Source organism: Maylandia zebra, linkage group LG9 (genome assembly GCF_041146795.1).
Source record: "Maylandia zebra isolate NMK-2024a linkage group LG9, Mzebra_GT3a, whole genome shotgun sequence".
NCBI classification, from domain to species: domain Eukaryota; kingdom Metazoa; phylum Chordata; class Actinopteri; order Cichliformes; family Cichlidae; genus Maylandia; species Maylandia zebra.
In genome coordinates, this window is record NC_135175.1 from 6,812,590 (window position 1) to 6,833,024 (window position 20,435).

A 20,435-nucleotide genomic window follows, 5' to 3' on the forward strand; every position below is an offset into this window, starting at 1 on the left:
ACTCTTCTTTGATCACCAAAAGAAATTTCAGCTCAGTATGTATGTTTGGTGATGTTACACGATTTAAAGACTGTGAGAATTAAAAGCCTGGTTCTGAAGGGAAATAATTTCATCTTACTGTCATGACCTTTACCTTGAGGAAATTTACAACTATTCCAAGTTTACCAGATCAAAGTCAAAGACCCCCAGGGTGTTCGGCCGGGAGAGGCCAGGGAGACCTCGAGGCTCTGAAACCCGTCTATCAGCGTTGACAGACGGGCGGAGTGGGAGTGACAGACGACTGCTGTGTTAAATGCCCCAACTGCCACAGGGTGCAATAAAGTACGCGAACTCAAACCGGAAACAAGTTTGTTTGTTCATGAAACTAAAGGTCCATCAAAAATCTAAAAACTATTCAACTGAAAATTTTGCTGATTACTTTATCACATCATGTAGGATTATAAACGCAAGTTAATTAACTCCCCAAGCCTTCAAGGATTTGTTTTTTTTACACAGTAAAATTTTCTTCCTAAAAAAACAAAACAAATGTGTGTTTATGTGTGAGGATTTCCTCTGAGATGAAATGTGTATAATATGATAATATAGTAGCACAGTCCAAGGACTACAACTCCGTTCAGCGAGGAGATTGTTATGCTTGGACAAATTAGTATTGCGGAGTATTGTGATATAAATTTTAGTGAGCAAAAATATAGATATAATAAAATGTGTTCTTTACGATGCAAATTAACTTCAAAACAAAAGTTCCCTGTAAAGTTCCCGTAGCATAAGACGAATAAAACAATAAAATAACCAAGAAATATAATTATCTGTTGCTGATTTGATAACCGTGTTTTTTGTTTTTTTAAATAACCTCCAAAATGTGTAATTAATGCACATTTGATATTTTTTAAATAAAACTCTTTTCCATTGTTTTGTACATTTGTGGGTACAGAGTCTGTCAGTGCCCCACAGCTGTGTGACTGCATCAAGCGTAATTCATTTTCCAAGAAATAGAAAAGTGCAAAGGCAAGGTTGTCTGTTACTAATAATATTATTATTTTTGTTATGATTATATAAATATGGCTCTTATGGTGATAGCGTTATCGTGATTATCTCCAATAGCGAGAATTTGACGGAGGCAGATTTATTTTGGCAATTATGACCGGATGTGCGCTGTTTCCGCTCGGAACTTGACAGCCTGTGGAGAGGCGGCGGATTGCGAACAAGCTGGCTGAAGGACTTGAGGTCTTCTGCGGACTCAGTCGGAGCAGGCGAGACTGAAATAGGTTAGAAAAAAGTTCCCTCGGAGTACCTCTGCGGTCGGTACGAAGCACGGAGAGACGAAGCGGGAGTTTCTTTTTTCTCGAGGTGAGTGATTTTATCCTGGCGGGGCGCGATGGTCAGCGCGAGGCTATTGGCTTCTGTCGGAATTACTTTGTTGCTATGGCACGCTGTGGCAGAGCGCGCGGTGGTTCGTACTCGAGTGAACCTGCAGTGCTTTTGTCCACGCATGAAGCTTCTCGAAAATACCCCGAAAATGTCTGCTAGTGGGAAAATAAACTAAAGAAACGTTGTTGATATTCTACTGAGAGGGTAATTAAAGGTTCCACGTGATAGCATCACTCCGTGTTGATGGGCTAATTTCCTCTCGGTGTTTTTGGTTATTTGTCCCGGTCCGGGAGGCGACATAAATAGGAGGAGGGGGCTTTCTTTGGCAGGCATGCCCTCCTCTCCCCTCGCTCCTGGGAATCCTTGGTGATGTCGATTCGGAGACCCTTTGTCATGAATTCACATGGATTAAACTCCTTTGTGTTGCGTTACTGCAGTGTGTGTGTGTGTGTGTGTGTGTGTGTGTGTGTGTGTGTGTGTGGAAGGGACCCTACCCCCCACCTATACCGCCCCTCACCATCGCCTGCCCCCTCAGGCATGCTCTGAGTCCCCCCCCCTACAATTTATAGACTGCTTGCCTTTAGAGGGGGCTTTTCCAGTGCTGTGTCAGGGAGAAGCAGCGTTTATTTCCCATTGATGCTCATCATATGCAGCAAATAACCCGCATAGATGGGATTGCAATGCAGCAGCAGCAGGAGCACATGTTGGAGTGGATGCTGCTCATCCACACATCTGCTTTGGGTGAAGCATAGGGACAAAGGCAGTGCAGGTCTCAGGGTGTTTCTGCTGCTACAGTGGCTTGTCTGCAGATGTATGCAGGTAAACGCTCTGGTCGTGATCTCCTTACTTAATATTCTTCCATCTACACCCACCCAGCTGAGAGACACTGATTTAACATGTTAACGGTGTGCAGCAGTGCAAGTCATAAACATGTTCGTTAAGAATCTTTAAAAATGTTTTTCCAGAGACCTATTTCTGTCACCGGATTGTTGTCACTGGTTGAGGATTTCGAACCACCTGGCTCCTCTTTTAAAACTCCACAAAAGAAACACAGTAAGTTTATGGTTATCAAGGTCCATATCGACAGGGACAGGCAGTATTTGCACAACATCCCTTTTTTTTTTTTTTTGTAAGAGTCTGCTGAGCAACAAGTTGGCCAGTGCGCTCCTGTAAAGCTGCACAGTGCTGTGACACCCTGCTGTGCAGTGCTGGGGATTTATTTCCAACAAGATTTACTCTCGAGTCCTCTGCCAGAACCACAGCAGTTGAAAGGAGAGACGAGGAGCTCCATATTTCAGCTGCATTCTTGCTGGGAAGTTGCTTTTAATAATTAACAGTAGTGACTAGTGGAGCTGGGGGCCCCTTCCGAGGCTAGTGATGTCATGCTTGATCTCCAGCCAGTTTCTCTCGGTTTATGCTCCCATTAGAGCAGATTTAATCGTTTGGTTTTGTGGTCATTTGTGGTCAGTGTGGGAAATGGTTTTCCTTGGGTATATTTGGGAGCCTTTCAGATAGGTGCCTCAGCTTCACATGCTAGTAGTTATCTGTTACAACCTTGCATACTACTACGTACGCGATCAGGGACCGAAGAGCTTAAACTCACTGCTCTCTGTGTTAGCTTCCTGTGATGAAGTCAGGACAGTGACTGCCATGCAAACTATGGTGATAATGGTGTTATCACGTGGAAGCCCTAACAGGCACGTGACTACATCTTTGGCAGCTTTGCTCATGGTGTCAACTGTAGATTGTGTCTGAGTGGTGCATTCTTGCCCTTGCATGTTCCTGAAGAGACGGTCATTCATAAAGGCTGATGCATGTGTAATTTGACATTACAGTTGGAGGTTGTGCTGGGACAAGCCTGGACCGGGCTGCTTTCAGAGACACACACCCAGAAAGCTGTGGCTTGATGCAACTGTAACACTTCATAGTGTTGAAACAGATGAAACAGACACTATTAAAGCTCATTATGGACATCTTTCATGGGTTCCCACTCTGGCCCAGACGGCTCTTACCACTGTAAATCTATTCTGGGTGTAGCTGTCTATTTCTTTACGTAAGGATGGGGCCCTTTGTAGATTTGGCGGCATGTTCTCACGCCTCACTAATAGCAGCTGCTTTTGCCGCCTAGACTTCAGTCTGTGGCGGCTGGTATTTCAGGGGCAGGAGAAGAAGAAGAAGAATTCAATATGAGGAGATATTAGGTTAACTGATGAAAGGATACTATCTGATGGCTCAATGACAGGTCTCATCCCAAAACAAACTGCACAGGAATGGCGTGGGGCCCAGCTGTCTTCTGACTCACACACTGAGTGTACATGATATAGCAAAGAGATCGCCTCAAGCTTTTAAGAGGTTTCACACAGTGTCTTGTAGCTGCATTAATGAGTAATGATGCCAAAGCTGCAGAGCAGGACTCATAGACTTTATATCAGGGATTCCAGTCATGTGGTCCAGAACCAGCCTGCAAGAGGATACAGTTTTTAAATAAAATACTGAGATATTCCTGGTGCGATGATGCCAGCATTACAACACATCGGATTAAAAATGCACGTCGATTTAAATTATTATTTTTTAAAATCTAAACAATGGTTTGGATCATGAAAAACAGAAAACTGTTATTTTCCTTACAACTCTCTAAATGAAGGTTTTATGACTTTCTAGATCCAGTGTGATCTGTAAATTGTAATATCCATGTAATGACACTCTCGATGAGTTTGGAAGAACTTAGGGATGTTGAAATTGCACATCTCAAGCTGTATAGCTTCTGTTTTCTAAACGAATGGCTCTTTTGTGGGCGACCTTGGCTCAGGGGGTTGGGAATCGCATCTGTAACCGGAAGGTCGCCGGTTCGATCCCTGGGCTCTCTGTCCTGGTCGTTGTGTCCTTGGGCAAGACACTTCACCCTACTTGCCTACTGGTGTTGGCCAGAGGGGCCGATGGCGCGATATGGCAGCCTCGCTTCTGTCAGTCTGCCCCAGGGCAACTGTGGCTACAACTGTAGCTGCCTCCACCAGTGTATGAATGTGAGAGTGAATGAATAGTGGTATTGTAAAGCGCTTTGGGTGCCTTGAAAAGCGCTATATAAATCCAATCCATTATTATTATTATTATTATTTATATGTGAAATTGAGCTAAAATTATTTTATACATTATTTGTTGTCTTTCTGGAGACTAATTGGGACCAAAATTTACACAGTAAACGTAACAATCTATTTCGTAATATTTCACATTATCGACTGAAACTATGAACTCGTGAGGAAAGGTTTTATTGAGGCCATAGATCAAGGAAGAAGGAAGTGGATTTTCCCATAGACTTCCTCCCAATTGGACTTCTCTTTACACCCTGAGAAACTGCATGTTAATGGCCATTAAAAACACTCCATGTTGAAGACACTTGCACTTGGGCTTTACTTTTTAGACGGGGGAGCTACATCCATGAAGCACATTTACTGAAGTGCAGCCTTGCTTGTGTGCCTGAGAGCTACACAAAGGCTACCACGGGCTGGTAGTGGTTTTATACAGTGCATGACAAGAAGCTAATAAAATGATGCCGACTTTATTTTTAAGTGCAGCCACTGAAAGAACGTGGCCTCCACAGTGTCGTTATAGTCATTAAGATTAGTGTGTGGGGTCATGTTGCCATCACCTTTAGCTCAGCAGAGGACGATCGGATTACCAGGCTGGATATCCTTAGTGGTCGTATCCGTTATCAGGGCCAGTCAGTGTTGACTGCCTGCTTGTGGTTGACTCACCATCCGAGCACGTCTGACTGGGGGAACATTGTGTCATAATGTGAGCGTGTTTCAGCAGTAGCGCTTTGTGGTTGTGGTTATAAGGTGAGTAATAAAGTGGGGTGTGGATACCCAGGCCATATAAATAGCAGAGGGTTTGTGTTGTTTACTGGATGTGTGTGTTCAACTTTGCTCAAAGTTTTGTAGTCTTTAAAAAAATAAAAATTAACAACTTATGGTTCTCCTCTGTCTTGTCTTCCTCAGTGAGATATGAGGAACCCTGCAGGCCCAGATTGCTGATCAGCTGAGGCAAGCACTTGTTCCCACAGACATGGCTGACAGAGAGGGGCTGCCCATCGCTCCGGGACAGGTCTACATTGAGGTGGAATATGACTACGAGTACAAGGCCAAAGACAAGATGGTGGCTATCCGGCAGGGAGAGTGCTATATGCTGGTGAAGAAGACCAACGAGGACTGGTGGCAGGTGAGAAAGGACGAAGGCGCAAAGGCATTTTATGTGCCAGCACAGTACGTCAGGGAAGTGCGCAGGGCGCTCATGCCCCCCCAGAAACCCACCTTGAGGGCCAAGCCCGCCGTTTTGGACATCTGCCGGGCCTCCAATGAGAACCTCAACAGACCTCAGCCAGAAATGTCCAGCTTCGGACGCCCGTCGCCTTCTTCCACCCCCTCTCCATCTTCTGATCGCGTCACTCCGCCTGCACTGCCCAAGGATGCTAACCAGAACGTGGGGAGTCCCCACCACTGCAAGCTGGTGGCTGAGTTGGTACTTCTCCACAATAACAACAACCACCACCACCCCAACAATTCCACATTGCCACGGACGCGGGCTGATTCACCAACACCAAAATCGGGGAACAACCACAAAAGCCCGGATGGCAGCAAGACGTCCCCTCTGAGCGAGTTGCCTGGAGAGGGGCTAAACAAGCTCCGCAACGACTCGGAGTCTGGAGACGAGCTGAGCAGCAGCTCAACAGAACACATGCAGGTAAGCTGCTGCTTAATTTCTATTAGTAAGCCTTGCTTTGCGCATTTGTGCATTGCTTTGCAGGTGCACCAAATACCACACAGGGTGACACCTTTGGTTCTGTAACTGCTCCCCTCCCAGCAAAAGTGACTCACTCTTATGATCGCCATTCATTTTCTGTTTCTTTGTTCTCTCAGCTATGTTTTTTTTTTCCCTTTTCTGTTCACGTCTTCCTCTCTCCCTGGTTTATTTCACACTCTTTGCTCACATTTCCTCTGGGCCATCTGCAAATAGCTGCCCTCGTCCCAGTCACATTCTGTCATTGCGTAGAGAGAAGTTCCAGCTTCTTCATTCATCATCTTGCTTAGCTGCAATCGTTCATCAGCTGTGCATCATTTGCCAGTTCTGAGTAAACGCATCAACAGTTGCACGTGCTTATTAAAATCTGCTGTTGCCTTTGAAGCAGAATTTGTCTGGTTTGTACAGACGGAGTGGGGTGAAGGGGTTGCGTTGTAGTTGGGCCATTAACGACTAAATGGTTTTGCTTGTTAAATGCAGGCTTCTATAACTGAGTCTTCAGGTAGATTGAATATAAGGCTGTGCAGCTTTGTTGTCACTTTAGCTTTTCAAACACTTTTATGTTGCTGTACCACAGGAAGGTGTGTAAAGGTATCATTATAGCTAGGCTAATGCTTTGAGACAGATTATCTCTGCAAAGGTTTTGGTATCTGCAGAGATCTAGACTTCCTGACCTCCCCCCCAACACACACACACACACTTTGAAATCATAAAATTTATTTCCTCCCTCTCCTTTCTTTCCCGTCCCACAGACTGATAACTCAGGCCACGAGATATGTCTCATCACTCTCAGACAGGGGGACTGTGGGAGACTGCAGGAACTGGGGCTTATCCTCCCTTGTCTGGAGCGCTGGTAGATCAAAGTAGGAAAAAGGAGGAGATTTGAAGACAGTGGGAGGCCATGTGGCTCTGCCTTCACGAGCCATTTTTGGGCCAGCCGTATCCAGGCAGGGTCAGCTGGTTCCAAGGTTCCAAGTGCTGCTTGTGTTCTTTGTTCCACGGGCTGCAGCAGCCTCCTCCACTGTTGAGTGAACAAAGAGACGGGCCTGAATAGAAACTAGGTCATATCTGCCGTGGATCAGTCTGTAGCCCCTGATCGCCCCGCTGCGGGGACCGTTGTGTGAGCGAGAACATGTGTGAGTGCGAATGCCATGTGTGATGCGCCATGTGAAGGAAAGTGAGAATGGCAGCACACCAACACAGTTTATGGCTTCAGAGCCACCGATGTACTGTTGGATGGCCAACGGGTTGGTGGGTCGCTATTGACATAACCCCCCCCCCCCCAAAACAAAAAAAAGAAGAAAGAAAAGGGTTGCTTTCTGTGTTACTGCCTGTCTTCACTAAACTTTTGGAGTTAATTATATGCTTGGCCAAAATAAACACATTTCACTCTCAGGCATTTACATTTGCATGGGCAGCTCTTTGGGGTGGTTTTTGTCAGGCTGCAGTAGAGCTGGCGGGGCGCATAAGTAACAGACAGCAGACAGGATTTAGCCAGAGCTCCCCGTCAAGCTCTGCGGTGTCTGTAGTCGCCGGGGCAGGTGGAACCCACTCCCTCTCTCTTTGTACCTTGTTGTGTTAGCTTGTCCTGTTTGGCCTGTTGCCAGGCAAGTGAATGACCCTGCAGAAAGCCCAATTCTTTCAGCTCCTCTCCTTCCACTGCTTCCTGCCATTGCACGGGTACAAGCAAACTGCCCCCTGAAGAGAGAGAGGCAGAGGGAGGTTCCTGCTGAGGCAATATTGTATTTTAGAAGTTGGTTTTAGACACTTGTTAGTGCCAGAGTGGTAAAACTCACTTTTATGCGATTTGAAAAAAAATAGTTAATTGTATCCTTTGTGTTTACTTAATACAGTGAAACCCCGACTTACGAAATTAATTCGTTCCTGAGGGTCTTTCATTAGTCGAAAATTTTCGTAAGTCGAAGCACCCATTGCGCCTTTTGAGTGAACGATAGGCTATAGGCTAATTGCTAACTGCAACACTAATACGTCATTCAAGTGGAACAGCGAAGCGCAAGTACAAAAGCCAATTGTGGGCATTGTAGGCATTCTGGGCTCAGCCAATCAGAGCCAGCAGATTTTGTTAAGCGGGCATTTTGACGTAACACGGGCAGAAATATTGCCGTTAAGTGCCTTCGTAAGTTGAATTTTTTGTTAAATGGGGTATTCGTAAGTCGGGGTTCCACTGTATTGTGATTGAGACTTGCTAAAACATACATAAAATTATCTGATTGACCCAAGGTGGGCCACCATCGCACCACTATGACACCTCTGACCTTTGTGGCATAGATATGGCAGTGCTGTGGTGTGCAACATGGCATGTAGGCATTAGAGCTTTTGTGTCCACTGGGTTGCAGAGCGGAGCTGGTCCAGCATGAATCACGTGCTGGATCAGCCCCGCTCTGCATATTGCGATCTGGTGTGACTACCTTAAGTTTTTGTGGTGTGGCAGTGCATAGTATCCTGCTGGGAGGTGTCAGCTGCCAAGTGCCATGAAGAGTGTGCTTAATCTGGAACAGATTAGGTAGGTGGTGCATTTCAAATTAGCATCCACATAAATACTAGAATCCAAGCTTGTGAACACTCCATTTTAACAAGATGATAACTTTTATTTGCGTAACCTCGCAGCACTTTCAATGTTCCTCATCTCTCTCTTCCCCATAACATAACAAATTTTAGGGAAATCTGATTGTTTCATGTTCTGAAAGGGGAAAACAGTGGCCGATATATTAGCATATAGCCCATCAACAAATTTCCCACGTGTGGGACTAATAAAGGTTATCTTATCTTATCAACACTGAAGGCTGAGTAGCTCATTGACATACAGGAGCTTCTCTGTTAAGCTGCTGAAGCTGGTCTAAACGTGAGGTAGCAAACACTGTTGAAGCTGCAGTAAACGTCACAGTCATCTCAGATCCTCACTGAAGGTGCAAAACCATGATGTCATGATGTATCTCTATGGCAACGAGCATGTCCAGTGTCCCAGCATGCCAGTGCAGTGAAAATGCAGACTGCCAGGCACTAATACACTTGCTGTCAGGCTGTCTGGAGTGGCAGTATCATCTAATAAGACTAATTTTAACCCACTTACAACTTAAAGCCACCCAAGGAGGACAAACCTTGTCCACAAATCAGGTTATTAGAAGAGGCTAAAGCTGCAGTAACGGTACCCATCCACAAACACATTTCCTCTCCTGAGCACATCGACTCAGGAGCCTTTGAATGAATGGAGACTGGATGGGAGGATTCAAGTGCCAGCTGGCCCCCTCTTAATTGATTTGATTTGATGTGCGGGTGGCGATTAACGCCTCCGTGTCTCTTCATGCTTTCCTCGTGTAATTTGCTTATCTCGCCGGCTCTGGCAGAGACTGATGGTTCACTCCACGCCTCCTCTGCACCACTGGAGGTTGCTTGGGCCGGTGGTCACACAGCCCCATCCAAACCAACTCCCTTTTATTAACCAACCCTCCCCCTCCTCTCTCGTCTAGACAGCACAGCTACTACGTTCTTATTGGACGGGCAAAATAAGCCTCTTTTCCTCACTTCTCGGGGACCTCGCAGTAGGATCTGTTGTGTGTTTTCTTTTTTGAATTTAGCAAACATGTGATTTAAAGCCCTTTTTTCCACATAAACATCTTGGTTTTCTCTACGCTTACTCTGCTTTTATCTGTTGTTTTGTCTGTTTGTCTGACCACACAGTGTGTGTATCCCCACAAAGAAAGTTATTTTGAGTCAGGTTCCTCAGGAGTGCTTTTTACTCAGCTTCTCTTCTTTTTTGACTGGAAGCAGTTTTCTTTGTTCCAAAGCACTGTGACTTAATGAGCAGATGAATGCCACTCTGTGGGATTTTTGGAGAGGTCGGATGGTTGTTTTCTCTCTCAGTGGATGTGTCACACAGATGTGGTGGCCCTGGAAGTGTTTGGGTCTGTGTTTTTATGCCATGGAGTCGGCCAGCTGCCCTGCAGGCACTCACAGGTAGAAAGGCCTTAAAGCCCCCACCCTCACGCCAGGATTTATACCATTTGACACAATCAGTGTCTAAACACTGCTGGACCCTCCCTTTCTTTCATAATTCCAACACATTTGGCTGTTAAGTAAATCCTCACAGGCTGCACTCTCTGTGTCTGTGATGAAACTGGTAATTCCCTGAGATTACAAGATGGATCAGTCACTCCCATTAAATAAGCTGTCTTCTAGTATTGTGTTGTTGTTTTTATTTTTTTTCTCCTCTCAGAGAAATCTAATTGAAGGGCTGCTGTGTAGCCACAGTGACATAACAAGCTTGTATGCATCCAGATGGATTCTTAGAGGGGTTAAAAATGAAAGTATGCTGCTGTTTTGAGGCCAGCGTTTGCCTGCCTTCAGCCTGCTTTGTGGTCTTTTTGCTTGCTAGTCGTGCCTGGAGGAGGAGAGATAGACGGGGGGAAGGCTTGGAGGCCCTGGACCCTGACTTTGCTGCTCGTACCCGGTTATGGGATGGCAAAGGCATCCCAGACAGGTACATTGTCATATTTTTGGTTAATGAGGAGATTAGTTGTAGCACGTGAGCTGTGAACCTCTAAGCAGCTGCCACGGTGAGCTGAGTGATCCAGAATAGCGACACTACAAGGTCACCATTAAAGATGGAGGAGAGCATTAAAAGCGGGTGTTGTGAATGTGTGAGCATATGCTGGGATGTCGATGGCCTGCTCATTGCTGTTTCCTTCTTCCTGTGTATGAAACGCAGAGGGAAGCACGTGCACACGTTGGCCCCGTCCTCCTGCATTGTATGTTTGCTGACTTGCGCAACAGAGCAAAGTTTGGGAATGTACATCAAGGGTTTAGCAGTGTAATGAAATATACCGCTACGTGCGGTTGCTTGAGACTCCTAAATGCACTTTGAAACTGCAGTCGCTCGCTGAAAGGTTTGATGAATTTACCGCTGTTATTTTGGTTGTGCTGAATCGGCTCATTAAAGTTCAGTGACGTGCGTTTTCTCCCACGTGAAGCAGAATGTGTGTATTGTTCTTAGAAAGGACAGTGAGGTGGATAGTGAGAAAGCCTTTCTGTCCCACTTGAGTGTCCTGGGAAGCTCTTGAGTTTACTGTACAGAAACAACCTGCTCTTAAACACACAGCACCACAATAACCTGCTAATTGCATGTTTTGCTAAATGGGCCCTTTGTGCGTGCAGCCTAAAATTATGTGCAGGGACTCTTTACAGCCAATTTCCAAATAAGCTGAAAGCTTTTGAAGAAAGCATACACTCTTATTAAACAAAGACAGTAAATTCCACTAGATATGAGCGCAAGCAGTGCTGTAACCATCTCCTGTGCCGAGACTTGCTACCGGTCCGGCTGAAAAGGAGGCCCCTGCTTGTTTTCCAGCGCGTGCTTGACATTCCTGCATCAGTGCCTACAAACGCACACTCACTCACGGTGAGGCAACAAGCGAGTAAAATCAATGAAGGCTTGCTTTTCCCTCAGAAGTGCAGCACTAGACCTTTTGGTAATCTAATAATAAACTTGAGCAAACAGTGCATCTGCTGTGCTCATGTGAGCGTCTGTCTCTGCGAGTGCGTGCATCTGGCTGCATGCATTCTTCCTAGTTCTTCTTTTTCTCTCTTCTGTCTGGGCATTGAGGTTTCTCTTCTACTTTTCTGCCTCGCTCTGTCTCTCTGCTGCTCCCTCTGCTAAGTCAGTCTGCACACCTGTCTCTGGAGTTTAGTGAATGGCTCCTCTTGGTCCACTTTCCAACCGGTGACTAGGGCTGTTCGATATAACGATATATATCGGATGACGATGTGAAAACGTCTGTTTCATATTATGTTATCGTTTGTTTCGTGGTGTCGCAAAATCATCTGTTTACGGCAATATTTTTTTCATCGTTTTGATGGTCACTGTATAATTTCCTGAAGTTCTCTCTTTCTCTTATATTTAATATAGCCACACTACAGACGGACAAGTGATTGTTTTTATGCATTGTCGTTAGCAACAACGACGGTAAAACCACCGCGTGGCTCCGCCGTCCGCATGTTTATTTTCCACATAAACCTTTCACAATAAAGCTGAAGAGCCTGTTGAGATTTTTCAAAATAAACTGAATCAAGTGAAATAGAATGCAGAGTGTTTACGCATGAGAAGCTAAAAAGAGCTGTCAGGTGCTTAAAAAAAAAAGAAAAAGCTTAGAACAGGCTTTCCCCCGCAGCACGCCGTGTAATAAATACGTAACACTCGACTCCAGGTACACAACGCCCAGCTGAAAACACTTCACGCAAGTCAAGTTGCCCGAGATTAACAGAATTTACAGAAAATGTAAAATTTTTGTTATTATATATCGTTGTCGGGACGATAAATGCCTTATATCGGGATATGAGATTTTTCTATTGATGTTTCTGATGTTTCTATTTATTTCTTCCTCCACATCCATCCCGATGCATGCCTCTGTGACGCATGCGCATGAGGATTATATCCACAAGCCCCAAGCAACAAGGCTTTAAGAAACCCACAATAGCTGATATTAAGGCTTGCTGTTATGGGGGATTGCTTGCTTTCCATTTTTCCTTTATTAATGTTTTGATATAAGAAGATTTCATATCAAGTCACAGTGTGCGTTCACATGAAAGGAGCCAGAGAGACCAATCTGTCATAAAGTGTCACACCAGTTTAATTCTTCTTCTTCCCCAATAAAGACGTCATTTGATGACCTCACCTAGTACCCTTAATGACGAGTTTTGACACCTCCATATATATCGATAAAGATGTGGTTTGTTGACCACAAGATAAGGTTCCCAGCTTTTTCAAGGTTAGCACATAGCTACATAGGCAGACATTATCCGTACTAACTTATGATGCACACCCAGTCATTTTGTTCAGAAAACAGGAAGGAATATGACGGAAACCGCTCACTTCAGAACAGAGGAACGATGGCATTGGAGGGCGTAAGCTGCTCGCACATGCACTCCTAAAAACAGGTTCAGACGTTAATCTTAAGAGCCTGAAAAAAGAAGGCAGCTGAACCTGTGAAGAGGTTCCTCCTCTCGTCTAAGAGGCCAAGAGACAACCCCCACTAGGGGTTAAATACCTGGCCCTCTCCACCTTTTCTTTCGAATGGAGGAAGCCGTTGGATTAGAGTTGAAATATCTCCACAAAAAGTCCAGATGCCTGTTTTTCCCCCAAGACCTGGATAACTGAGAACTGACACGGACATGTCAGGACATCAGGTGTTTTCAGCCCAAACAGTTCTGGGGATACCCTAAGGGTAACTACTCACTTGGTGGTCCACAAAAGAAGTGCATACTCTTAGAGGCTTTTTTTCCCCGATGTTGAGCTCGTACTTCCAATAATCACTCCTATTAGCCAGCTAAAGATTGAGGGCACAATCAGACAACACACAGACCATGTACTAGGTTGGAGATCATTTGATATCTTCTTTGACTACATTGCATGTTTGCTCTCAGATGCCCATCTATCAGTTATGGCGTAGAACAGGTGAAGGCTGCAGTGTATGCACAAATCCCTTTATATTAACCTGCAGAAGTTCTGTCAATGCTTGTTTCCTCATTTGCAGTTGGCATAAACAAAACCGGGCACAACCAGAAGTAACAACTTCTTTGTTACTGAAATGCATACATACTCCATGTGACCTTAGGCATTTCAGTAACAAAGAAGTGCTCTGCAAGAGAACATGTTATTGTGTCACAAGCTAATAGGGTTGCTGTCCTGTAGTGATTTCCTAGAAAACCATAATATTCTACATCTGCTCAGTTACTGCTCAGTTATTGGGAAAAAGCAGGTTATGTAGTTTATAATCATTTAACATTGGTTTTGCATTGGTTAGACGGCAACTTCTCCTTCAAGTGAGAGTGACAGGTTGGTTAGTGTTTAAAATCCATCGGTTGTTACTTGTCTTCATTACCTTGTGTTCTTCCAAGATGAGGTAATGAGTGTAAACTTGACATGTAAGTGAGCCGCATGTCACTGAAGAACAGAGCTGACACAGGAGAGACCGAAGCCTTGGCCTCTCTTCTGTCTCCCTTTTTAGTTGCAGTTCTTCGTATCCAGCATCCCTAAAGCTGCTCTGCCTGTCAGCCTGTGAGGCAGCGTGCTGCCTATTCATGTAGTGGATGACGGGGGTACATCACCTGTTTAATTTGCTCACTCCGGCTATCTCGCTCTGCTCGTCCTTGCTCCGCAGCTCTCTGTTGTTTAGCTAGTCCCTCGCCTGTTGCTCAACGTGTCTCTCTCTCTCTCTGAGCCTGGCTCACTGCTGTAGCTTGATGCACTGGGACAGCATGTACCCAGAAAAGGTAAGAAGAACACCTATCTGGGCTGCTTTTCATAACTCGGCTACATTATTTTTCTCAAGCTGCCTTCCTCTGGTCTTCTCTCCCCCTCTGGATCGTTCCCTGTCCATGCTTTCTCCCTCCCCTTCACTGTTGTTTGTAATCAATGTGGAAACCTCATTCCCTTCTGCCTGTGGCATTTCACCTGGAAACACTCAGACCGACAGCACCAACTGCTGTGTGTACGCTTATGTGTTTGATATGGTGCTGGGCACGTGTGGGTGTTCTAGTGTAGGATTTATTTAGAAAGTAACTTTGCCAGCTCCCCCTCTGCTGTGTTTTCCACAGAGGTCTGTTTGCACACAAGTGATGATGCTCGGGGCACTGGGCTCTCAGTGCGTAGTTACATAACTGATTCTCGCTGTGTCCAGAGCCTTTTGAACAGCTGCTAGTCCTTTACACCCTCCAGCCGCCTCTTGGTGTGGATGAGTGGTCAGGTCAAGCTATTCTTAAGAATCTCACAAATACTGCACTTTCTGTGTTGATGATAAAAACTGTATCTGGCGGCACACACTTGCTTGTTGCAGAAAAGGAGGCTAAATTACCTAATTGGTTTTATTTTTGTTTTAAAGTGGACAAATCAACTAGGACCTAAATAAAACCATTGTTAAGTATACTGAATATTTCAGTCTCTAAATAAATAACATATGCTGTTAAGTGACCAGCGTGCTCAAAACTGCTGCATCTGTTATCACCCAAGGTTAGCAGGCTACATTAATAAACCGTGCCGGAGCAGTGCACAGGCACATTTATCTGCTAATTAGTGTTAAGTAACAGACTAATAGAGTGCTAGAATTTGCAGTGTTTTGCATCTGTGTTTGAGGTTTGTACTTGCACCTTGAGGGATCACAGTCAGCGCAGCGCTGAAGTGAAGCACCATCAGTATCCCACTGTTCTTGGCATTTTGTTTGTTTTTCTTCGCCCACGCTAGTTTCGCCTGCATAAAGACTGAATTTTGAAATCACGTCACCATGCTTCTAATGTTTACAATTCAAAAACTGTTTCTTTAACAGCTTTTCTATCCAAAATGCACAACTTGGCAGGTAATGGCGTTGCATGTAAAGTCAGAGTTTGGACTAATCAGTGTGTTATAAAACTCTTGCGGCCCTCTCGCCCTCTTCCCTGGGTTCTGGCTGCTCTTTGACTTGTTGCACTCTGTCTTTGAGTGTAACAGCTTGTATTTCTCAGCGATTTAGCGCAACACTGCAGCAATTTCCTGCAGATCAAAGACAATATTTGAGAGCCATCTGCTGTGTCTCTCTGCTCTCAGTGTTTTCCTCAGGAGACCTGCAGCTGGGAGTTGGTTGCCAGCGAGTGGGAGGACTGGTGAAAGCATCAGAGCGTAGGAGTCTCGAGGCATCGAGGGGCACGTATTGTCTTCGTCATATGCTGCTGCTATCATTAATTACTTAATGCAGCTGCCAAAGAGACAAAGTATGAGCAGTGAATCGATCAACGCCGAAATTGTTCTGCTGGCGGCTGTCTTGCCAGAGGTCATTTACTGTTAAAAGGAGAATGGAATTGGTCTGTCACATCATCTGGTGGAGTGTACAGGCGCATGGAAAGGTGTAGAGTTGTTGCTGTGGGCTGGTACAGTTGCTGTTTGACCTAACGCACTACAAAGTGCTGCAGGAGTACCTAAAAATACAAAGCAGAATCATTTTGTGGAGACAAAGTATGCAAGAAATAATCTAAATGTCTTTTATTGGTGTTTCATTGGGATGAAAACACCGTTTGTCACATTTAAAGAGATACATCAGAAGCTTACAAACTGATCAAAAATAATCTATTATATGTGTAATTATATTTTCTTTATGTTTCACATTCTGTCAGACTGCTAGAATATTATTAGTCAAATTATTGGGCATGAAGCCTAGCACTAGTTGACCTACTTAAAAAATAAATAAAACTCAGTAGCACAAAGAAGTGCTACAGTGTTGATTTTTTTGGCACTGAGGTTATAGGCATTAGTTGAACCAGCTCTGCAGTGGGTGTGTAATCCTTTCTGTTCGTGTAGGTCATTTTTAGGCTCGCGGTCGAGCATGCGTGGCCCAGATAGTCGTTTACCCCTGAACCAACTTTCCAGAAACTGTGTTTTTGTCCCCAGAACTTTCCACGAGCAGCTGTCACCGAACAGAGATGCTACAGAGGGAAAAACAAAGGGGATACACAGGGAGTGGACACACTATACCGCTGTGGATCAGTCCGGATCCTTCTGCCAGCTTTACAGCTCTGTAACCAAACAGCAAATCCAATTTTAACACAGCCTCAGCACAAGTCCTATAATTGCTCTCAGATGGGCTTTCAGCTCAGTGGGGAATCCTCCAACCAAACCCTGCCTTAAGGGGATACAGTATGTGTGTCTGTACGTTCCCTCAAAGCTGACCAGAAATAGCTTACTGATAAAATATAGGCGTTAGGATGGTGATCAGAGTTCTCTTTAACACATGGAAGAACCTTCCAAGGCCAGGAGCCTTTCAGTGCCCTTGCATTTGATTGGCAGAGAGGCACTCCCGGTGTCCATTAATGAAATGGATATGTCTGCAGTAACGGATGTCTCAGTGCTCCCTCTATGCTCTGCTGGCTCTGCAGTGCTGTTGGCTGGGCTGATCAGCTCTTTTTATAAACAGGGGTGCACATAAGTGGTCCGGTGCGCATTCACTGTCAAAATAAAAAGACGCGCACCAGATAAGAAGTTGCAACGCGCGTTTGCGTACATAAGATTTTCTGGAGGAGGACAGACATTTGTTTAGAACTCTTAAAGATGTCAAGAAGCAATCTCCTTTAATCAGGTGTTCCTCCACCTCCAAAGAAATGTCAGAAGGAGTCCAAACCGCAAAAGAAGCGCGTATTCTTGGAAAAGTGGTTGCAGAAGGTGAGCTGGCTTCAAACAAATGATGAACGCACAGAGATGTGGTGCAGAATATGCCATGAAAATCCCAAAAACAGTGCCTTTATATGTACGCAAATGCACGTTGCAACTTCTTATCTGGTGCGCGTGTTTTATTTTGACAGCGAATGCGCACCGGACCACTTATGTGCACCCCTGTTTATAACTGATTGACAGCTCGTTGGTTATTCTGTCAGGGAGAGATTAGAGTTTCCGTCATAAACGTTTAGACTGGCTCGTGTTTAAAGTGTAGGAGTGGAGACAAAATCCTGTTCATAGTTCATCTGAGAAGCTTTGCAACATTAAAGAAAAGGGTCTGTGGAACCTTTAGAATGATGATCACCTTCTTTCCCTTATTTTCTGCTCCCCTCCTTTGCTGTTTGAAGCATGACCTTGGTGATGGACCTTGGTCAGGTAAGCATTAGCTGAATGGGAGCAAAACAGCCAAGTGTTGGGGATTGTTGGAACCAGTGACATAGTGCATTACCCCTGCCTTGCACACCCCTTTTAAAACTTTTTTAAAAACTTCTTTAAATTAATTCAGATTAACTCTACACGATGCAAAACAGCTTGTGGCAAATACTTTTATGAAGGAGCATTAAAGGCAAAGTCTTTCTCACTGGGCTCAGAGCTAGTGTTGTGAAAAACTATAAACATACACAGCATCAGAAAATAGTATTAGTCTAAGATTAGTTTGTATTTACTCGAGATTTGACTAATCTTTCAAAGTGGTGATTTTAATTGTTAAAGGAAAAGACACACACCTTGTTAAATCATAAATTATCTGTGATTAACCACACCTTTTCGAAAGCTCAGTTTGTTTTGTTAGCTACGATCAGACCTGCTGAATCAAGAAATCACTAAAACAGGAACTGTCTGACAAAGTAGCAAGCTAAAAGGACGTGAAACGCTGCACATCATGCCACCATCTAAAGAAACAGCTGAGAAACAAAGTCATGCCATCTGTCAGTCTGGAAAAGGTTACAGTGCCATTTCTAAGGGTTTGACAGCCATTATCCCCAAATGGAGAAAAACTTGCAACAGTGCTGAACCTTCCTGGGGTCGGCCAAATCAAAGTCTGGGCTTAAATCTGATTGAGATGCTTTGACATGACTTTATACTGGACGCTCGAAAAGCCTCTGGTGTGGCTCAGTTAAAGCAATACAGCAAAGAAGGGTAGACTAAAGCAGAGTGATGTGAAGCACTCATTGCTCAAATGCTTGATTGCAGTTTTTGGTGCCAAGGGTGATACAACCAGTTATTAGATTTAGAGGGCGATTACTTTTTCACACAGGGCCTTGCTTTTTTTCCCCTACCCCCTTAAAAAAAACAAATTTTAAAAACTGCATTTTGTATTTAGTTGGTTTATCTTTGTCTAGCATTAAAATTAGTTTGATGACCGGAAACGTTTAAGTGTGAGAAATATACAAAAACAGAACAAAGAAATCAGGAATACTTTTCTGCACCTCTTTATGTCAGTTTCTCCGTAACAACACATTTAGTTATCTGATCAAACATCTCTTCTTTCCCTTCTCCTGCTGTTTTTCTTTAATGTTGTTTCTCACACTGGCTGTGGTTATGGCCGGTCGATAAAATGGGGGAAAAATAAAATAAAATAAACTTTTCATTGATGCATACATGAGACACGGTCAATATACAGTCGATAGAACTCATCCTAACGGCCAGTGACGATGAGAATAGTTGAGAATTAGGTTGACACAGGGAAAGGAAACAACCCAAGCCTCAAAAGAGAAGGACAGACAGAGAAGTAGACACTGCTTTGGGTGGCCTGCACAACCCAATGCACACACAACGTAACGACTGTTCTTGCAGCATACCATACAACAGAAAATGAAGAGACACAGTAATATCACAAATGCAACAGGTAACTTTACTGTAAAAGACATGGTGCCAGTTAGCATAGTTGAATATATTGGATTTAAGCATCTGTTTAAAGTACTTGGCCCTATATGTGTCATATATATCAGGTTTGTGGTTGTACATCCATAGATGAGATTCACTCAGAGACAGTATTGCACTTCATGTGCTTTCTAAAAAAAATGTATTTGATTTACCTTTTTTGGAGCATAAGGGTACCACAACTGAGTTAATATGTCAGTTAATGTTCTTCTTTGTGTACAAAACTTCTCGAACTTGTTTGATGTATAGAGAAGGTTTTTTGTTTGTTTTTGTGGGATTCTTTCCCAATACTTTCAAACTTTTAAGCTTGATAGAAAGATGATTTGATCTAAATTTTGATCTGAAATTTTGGCATGATATGATTTATTTTTCTCTTTCTGTATTGCTGATCCCTGGCTGTGGGATGTGACTGAAACCACTAATAGAGGTTAAATTCTTCTTGTTTCCACAGTGAAAGGCCATCAGCCAGCAGTTCCTTTTGGCATATGCTGATCATAAGATATAAACATTAGCCACAGGGTGTCACCCATTAACCTCAGCATAAGCATTTATGGAGCTAGTAATGCCCAGAGATGCATACCTGCTGATCAGTACAGAACAACAGGCTCTTAAACACTAGAATTCCACTCACCAAACCTGAATCACAAACTTCTTGGATGCTCTGTACCATACAGGAGGCCATATTATTTGCTAAATGATCTCATTAAACACAGTTTTCCAGTTCAGCGCTTCAAATGAACCAAATCAGCAGCTGCCTGCTACAACACACGGTTAATCGAAGCAGCCCCTAAACTGCAATATTCTCATAGTTCAAGCAGATGCGTTAAAATCAATTACCTGAGGTGCAATCATTTTATTGTAAGAAATTATCCATACTGGCCAGGACCACTTTTGTGTTTTGGCTGTAATTAAGTTGTTTAATGCTGGCATTTAGAGGAGCGGCAGTTCTTGGCACTTTAGCACAGGGTGGTGGTTAGATATATTTGCTGTATTTATCTTCTTTGCTTCTTTTTTTTTTTATGTCTATCTCTGATAGCTTTTTAGGTGTTTTGAAGGTCTGGAAGTGTCTAGACAGATCAGGACTAATATTTTATTTTTGAATTTGTTTCATCTTTCATTTTCTAGATTAAATTGGAAAAAC

General features: G+C 44.0%; 1 protein-coding gene across 6 annotated transcripts in view; it reads left to right on the forward strand.

The window, feature by feature from the left end:
* The first annotated feature begins 1,167 nt into the window (after positions 1-1,167).
* The window catches only part of arhgap12b (Rho GTPase activating protein 12b), a 66,485-nt gene continuing 47,217 nt past the window's right edge, over positions 1,168-20,435 (forward strand). For 5 of the 6 annotated variants that reach the window (XM_004572280.3, XM_004572282.3, XM_004572283.3 and 2 more), the window contains exons 1-2: positions 1,168-1,347; positions 5,364-6,105. In XM_004572280.3, the coding sequence (XP_004572337.2) occupies positions 5,431-6,105 (675 nt within the window). In that variant the 5' untranslated portion in view covers positions 1,168-1,347; positions 5,364-5,430. Of the gene's footprint in view, positions 1,348-5,363; positions 6,106-14,360; positions 14,449-20,435 lie in introns of those variants that run through there. The other variant, XM_076887915.1, reaches the window with a different exon arrangement.